We start from the raw sequence: 7,831 nt of genomic DNA, 5'->3' as shown, positions 1-7,831 counted from the left end.
TTAGAAACCATACCTTATTGCAAGGACTCTTCGTTTGCGAGTGCCACCACTCACCGTGAGTGCTTGAATATCAGTTAGTGGTCTCTTGCACTCAAGAGGTGAGTGACCTTGCCATTTTCCTTTGCTTTCCTTTGTTTATTCAAGTGTTTGTGGTGCTTCCTTTGTCTTCTACAAATATGTGCTTCTTGCAAATTGTCACGAAAAAAATAGTTCTGTTTGGCCTTGTCATTTTGTTATTGGTAATCGGTCGATCGATCGTTTGTTTAAAGAGTTCTCGAAGGAGCACATGTATGCTTCCGTCTAGCCTATAATTACACAATGTACACGCCCTCCTACACGTGTTTCTATACGCGTTCTTGAAGCATGATACAAAATTTTCTGATGCATGATGCACACAAATACTTTTCTTGCAATTAACCATGAATCTAGGTTCATCATCATATCCATTTGCATATGCCGCTTGGATGACGGAGATGTTAAATCACTTTGGGCACAATCCTGGACCAATTGAGCTTGCCGCTCCAATCCCCCTCCCAGACACCCTAGTACGGTCTTTCCGACCACTTCTTTTATGAGCATGCAGGTCACCCCCAACTTTCTATGCCTGCGAGGCCGAGACCCGTGGCATCTCCCATCCCACTGCCATTGAGGAGATATTCTCCCTCACACACACACTCTCACATATCCCCTCCCAAACACAATCACATATCCCTTCACATCCACAGGCACGTACACACTCCCCGAGGTGTGACTCCATCCGCAATAGGGAGCAGAGTAAACGCCGCAGTAGGAAGAATAGGAGTGGAGGTTGCAACGATTCCTTTGGTAAGGGGAATGCTATGTTCATGCTGTCACTAGAGGAGACTCGCAACACAAGGGTTCACATGACTGGCCATCGTAACCTAGAGACTTCAGTTGGACTGTTGGAAAGAGCGATTTGGTCGTTATCACGCGTGTTTGTAAACCTCCTAACCTCGAGGGTCCCAAGAAACTACATTAGAGACGAGAGAGAGAGAGAGAGAGGTAGCGTCCTTTGGGAGAAACATCACGATACGCTGCACTTCCACGCTAACAAATTGCTTCCAAAACCGGTTGCTTCCCCTCTATCTTTCTCTCTCTCTATCTCTCTCACGTAGTGTATATCGCCTCCCCCTCCGCATCGCTCAGCCCCCCTCACTCCCTCCCCTTAGGCCCCTCTCCCTCTGCTTCCTAGCGCCTCTCACTTGTCTCCCTTTCCCGAGACTCCTGACAGCCACCATTTTACCTCCTGCTGCTCGTTAATCCCTGTAGCACACTATCAGGATTGCAATTTCCCGTCTTATATGGGAGCTATCAGGGAGGGAGGGGCGGAGAGAACGATCAGGCAGAGAGGTATTTACCCAGGGAGGGAGGGAGATATTTCCCTCAACGATATCTTTCGTGAACGATCATCGACAACGGCGAGCTTATCTATCGTGCAATGAATTGCGCCGAGACAAGGGCAGATTAGCGGCAATGGAAAAAAGCGGCAATGATATGTGCTTGGCCTATGGGTGCTGTCCAAGGCCGCTGGCGCACTCTCTGTTGAGTGCATTTTCTACGTTGGCTCTCTCTGCCGTCCAAGCAGTGGGTATCGAAACTTGGCTTGCTGAGGGCGTCGAAGGATGGCGTCGGCATGTAATGCGATTGGCATCATTAGCCATCTCCATGCTGCTAAACCCCGTCTTTGCCTGGTATGGCATTGTTGCCCTTATACGCACTCGAGCATTTAGACAGTTTGTCATGGCGACAAATGTTGATGACATGCACGACAAATTGCAGGACGTAGTGAGGAAGGTCAAGGAGCAGCCAGCTGCATTTGGTATTCTATCTGCGTGCGACTTGCTAATTCATGTACTAAACAGTAATGATACGGTCATATTCAATCCCCAACAAGAGGAGATAGGCGAGGAGGTGGGGGTCGAACTAGAGCAGCGCTGCAAGGAGGCGGTGATGGAGGTAGATTTGCAGGAGGAGCAAGGATTGCTAGATGAGGGGCACGAAGTGGTGAAGGAGGTGGAGGAGCCAAAATCCGATCAGATAAAGGATGAAGTGGGGGAGGAAGAGGCATTAGTGGAGGTGGAAGAGGAGCAGGAGCGGGAAACCGAGGACCAAGCAATAGGAAATCAGGAGCGGCGCAAAGTGGAGGCGGAGGCGGAGGGATCAGAGTTGGTATCGGCAAAGGAGATAAGAGCATTGATGGAACTGCATCCAGTGGAGATTTTCCCACCGCAGCTCCTTATCAACAGCATACGTCGATCTACAACAGAGGGAGGAGCATCAGGAGCGCACCCAGATGATGTAGAAGATACACGCCGAAAAGGGGAAGATGGGGTGGCGATGTATATTAGAGTGAGGATTTGGGAATACAAAGAGCGAGCAGCACTGGTGCTACTGGGGCTTGTTCCGGAGTACGAGCAGCTGAGGGTGCTGCGAAAGAAGAGCAGTCTAGAGATGGTATTATTCGGCATACAAGGTTTGGGCTACGTAGTGCCTCTCCTTGTGCGGCTATGCATGTTGGGGCCGCTGTCTATCAGCCCCATCGAACTGATTGCCTCCACGTCGGCACTCACTATGCTTTTGTTAGCGTCGCTACAACTCTTTGCTGGAGCGGTGGCGTTTTTTGAGCGTCCACTTCTTATCCACCTTACTCCTCAGCAAGCCTCCCTCTGGCGTTCTACCATTCCCACACTCCCCGACGAACCATCCCTTGACCCTGCACGCCCCACCCGCTTTCTTAAATTCATCCTTGCCGCCCCTCTCTTCATCTCATGCTTTCCCTCCATCCCTTACTCTTTCTCTCATTTCTTCATCCTCCTCCATTCCTCCCCTTGTAGCCCTTTCGCTTCCTGGTGGTTTTCTATGATCCCGCTCATTCTCTGTTGCTTCGCCCATGGTCTCTACCTACTCAAAACAGGCTCCCGTGTTACCGATTCCGAAGACTCTCCTTCAGACTTCCTTGTATTTTCTTTAGCACCCACCTTGTACTTCACTAGTGTTATCTTGGCATCTGCAGGAACAGCCATCCGTTGGAACATGGGTGGATGCACTCATTTTTCTTCACCCACTGGATCGATACTTGATTACATCGTACCACACATCTGATTGAAATCAGCCCAAAAGATTCTACATGGTAAAATGCCACAGACTCTTTGTGTAGAGTGCACTTTATTAGCTCTGCAGCTATCGAGGCAAGTGCTTTAGTGATGATACTATGATCCGTATGTAAATTTCTGACCTATTTTTTGGGTTTTCAAATTTTGGAAATGACTTGTGATTCAATTTGCTGGAGTTCAGTCTGAGTGGATCATCTTCTCACCTTATTTGGAACTCCCCAATCATGGATTCCATGCAAACTGGTGTACATGCTAGACGTGCCATCCATGCATTGCCCCTTCTGTATTTGCTTTCGAGTGTCGGGCTCTATTTGTATTTGATCTCTTGGATCAAATAGCTTAAGCACTTGCTTGAGTGATTCTCGTTTGTTCTCTTGATTACAATCTTACGACCTCCTTTTAGGCAACCACATAGCCATTTACTTGGTTTAGCACAATTTAATTGTGTTGTGTTGTTGAGTTACAGGTGACTTGTTATGATGCCAAGCTTTGCTTACTAGTAGCTCTTGATCTTGCCTGCCGACAACACGAGATTTTATATTGAATGTTTGAAATTTTTTGACGATGATGCTCGGTATTGAGTTTTACCTACGAAAGCATTCATATCAATCTTGTTGGAAAGCTTTTGTGTCACTCCTAACCCTTATGTGAAGTTACGATTGTTGGCACAACTAGAGGCTAACACAATACCCGACTTTTTTCCGTGAATCGTCACAACATTTCCATATGGAAATTGCTTGTGTATATAGACCTTTGGATGACAATATTGTAGTATGTGGCGTCTCTGTCAAGCTTGTGGTACATATGCTTGCAATCTTGTAGTATCTGTTGGCAATTTTTGGCTTATGATATGCATACGAAAACATTGCTATATGTGCTTTCTGCAATTGCTTACGATTACGCTAGGGAGTTTGGAAGGATCCACTTCATGAACGTAGATTTAGAAGGTAAAAGCCTTTAAAAATGAGTAGTTGTGTTGGGAAAACTTGATCCCACGAGTTGTTGACATATTTGTATGCACTTTTCTCTAATGTAGGAAAGTTCAGTTGCAGCTTAACATGTTGTATGAATCCCTCATATAATTTAACGATATATACCTCCCTTGTCACTTTTGCAATACACGTAATTGCGCTTTCTCGTTTGTAGATCCTAATTGGGATCCAATTCTTTCTATCCCTTTGATCAGAGTTCATATTTGTGTTTTGCATGCGCTGGTTAGAATAATTGAGAAACTAGTCTACATGTACATCGAATTTGCATGGATTATGAAACCAACATTAGACAGTGAAAGAACTATTAAAAAAATAGAGCAAGTGCTTTTAGATGCAGGTTTACATTGTGGTCAAGTGAAGATCGAGAAGGACTTGAAAAGATCAGGGAAGACAGGAAATGTTCCTAGCAAACCATGTTTTGGAGGTGCAAAAGCCAGAAAGTTCTTATCTAATCATACCCAGAGAGGTCACCTGGGTATAGATTTTGAGGTGTGGAGAAAGCTTCATGCAGCTGTACCTGATCGAGGCTCTTCAGGACAAGCAAGGGTGGCAAAGGCCAAAGCATGGTTGGCACTTGATCGCCTAGCACCTTTGTTGCAAAAAGCAAGGTTTGAAGATGGGGATGTCGAGAAATTTGAGGCAGTTGTGACAGAGTTCTACACTAGCTATGAAAAGGCATGGGGCAAGACAAACTTGACACAATACATGGTTATTACTTGAATACCTACAACTTTGAGTTTTTATTGTTGTTCAAAATATATTGTACGATACTAAATGTCTTGTTGTTGTTGAGCATTTGTAGCACATTTTGTATGCACATGGACCCTTTTTTGCGGAAGAGTACCTTGGTGGACATGTATGCTAAATGTCATTTCCTTGCAAAAGCAAGGGAAGTGTTTGACAAGCTTCCTGTTCATGATGTAGTCTCCTGGAATGTACTTATCACTGGATATGTGGAGCATGGGCGTGTTGAGGATGCTCTGAACTGTTTTGAACAGATGCAACGGAAGGGTGTGTCTCTACAGATGCTGTCATGTGTGTTTGCAGCTTGAAAGCTTGTGGCAGTAGAGGAGCCATACACAAGGGCCGAGACATACACTCTGAGATTGCCAGAAAGGGGTTGGAAAATGACCCTTTTGTTGGCAACACCTTGGTCGACATGTATGCCAAATTTGGCTCACTTGCAAAAGCATGGGAGGTACTTGACAAGCTTCCAGTTCAAAATGCCGTCTCGTGGAATGCACTAATCGCAGGGTATGTGGAGCACAGGCTAGGTGAGGAAGCGCTGAACTGTTTTAAACATATGCGACTGGAGGGTGTGGTTCCAGATGCTATCACGTTTGTTTGCAGTTTGAAAGCTTAGCACAGGAAACATAGACAAGGGTCGAGAAATCCGTGGTGAGATTGCTAGAAAGGAATTGGAAAGGGGCCCTTTTATTGGCAGCATCTTGGTGGACATGTATGCCAAAGGTGGCTTGCTTGCAACAGCACAGGAAGTGTTTGACAAGCTTCTAGTCCGAGATGTATTCTTGTGGAGTGCACTAATGGAAGGCTATGCTGAGCATGGGCTTGGTGAGGAAGTGCTGGACTGTTTGGAACAGATGCAACTGGAGGGTTTGTCTCCTGATGCTGTCACATTTGTTTGCAGCTTGAAAGCTTGTGCAAGCACAGGAGCCATAAACAAGGGCAAAGAAATACATGGCAAGATTGCAAGAAAGGGGCTGGAAAGAGATTCTTTTGTTGGCAATACCTTGGTTGACATGTATGCCAAATGTGGCTTGCTTGCAAAAGCGCAGGAAGTGTTTGACAAGCTTCCAGTTCGAGATGTAGTTTCATGGAGTGCACTAATTGCAGGATATGTGCAGCAAGGGCTTGGTGAGGAAGCACTGGACTGTTTTAGAAAGATGCAACTGGAGGATGTCTCTCCAGATGCTGTCACATTTATTTGCAGCTTGAAAGATTGTGGCATCACAGGAGCTATAGATGAGGGCCAAGAAATACATGCTGAGATTGCTAGAAAGGGGTTGGAAAAGGATCCCAGTGTTGGCAACACCTTGGTGGACATGTATGCTAGATGTGGATTGCTTGCAAGGGCACAAGAAGTGTTTGACAAGCTACCAGTTCATGATGTAGTCTCATGGAGTGCACTAACTGCAGGGTATGCTGATCACGGACGTGTGGAGGAAGCACTGAATCATTTCGAAGAAATGCAACTGGAGGGTATCTCTCCGGATGTAGTGTCATGGAGTGCCCTTATTGCAGCATATGCTCAGCTAGGAGAAAGTGAAAGAGTTTTCCATATGTTTAAAAGAATGATACGAGAAGGCATAAAGCCGAACGAGGTCACATTTTTCAGTGTTCTTACAGTCTGCAGTCACGCTGGTCTCGTGGATAAGGGCCAGAAGTACTTTGAGGCCATGAGCAAAGACTATGGTATCACTCCAACTATTGAGCACCACATCTGCATGGTTGATCTTCTTTGCCGTGCAGGCCAATTAGGCGAGGGGGTAGCTATGGTGGAGAAGATGCCTTTCCAACCTGTTCTTGCAGTGTGGCATACTGTGTTGCGTACTTGTGGAAAGTGGGGTAATGTGGAGCTTGGAAGACAGGCCTTTGAGCATGCAGTGAGATCGGATGAAAAGGATGCTGCAGCTTATGTCTTGATGTCTAACATCTATGCAGTCGCTCACATGCTCGAGGACGAGAACAAGGTTGAGGCAATGAGATTGGAAAAACAAGCATGGAAGAAGCCAGTAGAGAGTTGGACTTCAGTTGACGGAATTGTGCATACCTTTATGGTGGGAGATACAAGACATTACCAGAGAAAAGATATTTATGCAAACTAAAACGCCTTTTATGCGAGAGGAAGGTTATGGCACACAAAATGATAGGTTATGTGTACACAGCCGGAAGCTGGCTATTGCCTGTGCTCTCCTCAATACACCTAATAGGATACCGTATGTGTAGAAAAAGTTTCTGGGTTTGTAAACTTTTGTGTAGCGTCACACATAATACACATGCCCTCCTAATACTTTTGCAAAGTATCCCAATCTAGCCAAAACATGGTGGAGATCATATCTTCCCATTCCACACCACGATCGTAACTTTCCCATTCCGCTACCTCCTATTTTGTGACAAGGTATTAACATGCCACTTAACTTTCTCTTTCTAGAAGGGCTTGAGGAACCTAGCTGCACCTGCTCCCGAGCTGGTCTGCCCCCGCCTCGTCTCCTCCTCCTGCCCTCTTCCTCCGCCTACAGCCCCCCTGCCTTCTGCCATCTCCTCCACCTCCAGCCCCTTCTCTGCCTCCTACTTCACCCCCCCCGCCTTCTCTTCCTGCACCCCCCGCCGTCTCCTCTTCTGCCCCCGCCTCCTTCCCTTCTCTACCTCCCGCCCTCTCTGCCCCTCGCCTTCTCTCCTCCACCTCCCACCTTCTCCTCTCCTCGACTCCTTCCACCCTCTTCAGCTCCCTCCTATTCCACCCTCGTCTCCTAGGCCTCCACCCCACCTCTATTCCACCTCACCCCGCCTCTCTTCCGCCGCCTTACCTCCGTCCTGTCTCCCGCCTCCCTTGCCTCCCCTCCGCCCTTCTTCTGCCCCTTTTTTGCCTCTCCCCTTCTAGCCTCTCTCTTGCCCTCCTATTCTTCTTCACCCTTCTGCCCCTCCTCCCTTTGCTGGTGACGCTGCGCATAGGCCGTGGCCTCC

General features: G+C 47.0%; 1 protein-coding gene across 4 annotated transcripts; it reads left to right on the top strand.

Moving 5' to 3' along the window:
• Nucleotides 1-1,111: 1,111 nt before the first annotated feature.
• LOC147889738 (uncharacterized) lies at nucleotides 1,112-5,459 on the top strand. 4 transcript variants are annotated; one of them, XR_015542829.1, is made up of 3 exons: nucleotides 1,112-3,151; nucleotides 4,458-4,834; nucleotides 5,051-5,459. XR_015542829.1 is itself a non-coding variant. In XM_087391142.1 (2 exons), exon 1 carries the CDS (start codon nucleotides 1,495-1,497, stop codon nucleotides 3,121-3,123), a length of 1,629 nt encoding a protein of 542 aa, XP_087247268.1. In that variant the 5' UTR covers nucleotides 1,112-1,494; the 3' UTR covers nucleotides 3,124-3,151; nucleotides 4,464-5,459. The 4 variants fall into 4 exon arrangements, 2 of the variants coding, with proteins under 2 accessions (XP_087247268.1, XP_087247267.1); XR_015542828.1 differs by having other exon boundaries at nucleotides 4,929-5,459; XM_087391142.1 differs by having other exon boundaries at nucleotides 4,464-5,459.
• The last annotated feature ends 2,372 nt before the right edge of the window (nucleotides 5,460-7,831 follow it).

This window comes from Dipteris shenzhenensis, chromosome 20 (assembly GCF_047967505.1).
Source record: "Dipteris shenzhenensis isolate YYH24624 ecotype China chromosome 20, Dip_SZ_1.0, whole genome shotgun sequence".
NCBI lineage: Eukaryota > Viridiplantae > Streptophyta > Polypodiopsida > Gleicheniales > Dipteridaceae > Dipteris > Dipteris shenzhenensis.
This window is presented reverse-complemented; position numbering and strand designations above follow the sequence as displayed.

Coding starts and splice junctions, on each gene's coding strand:
- LOC147889738 (XM_087391142.1), top strand. CDS start 1,495: ATGGAAAAAAGCGGCAATGATATGTGCTTGGCCTATGGGTGCTGTCCA.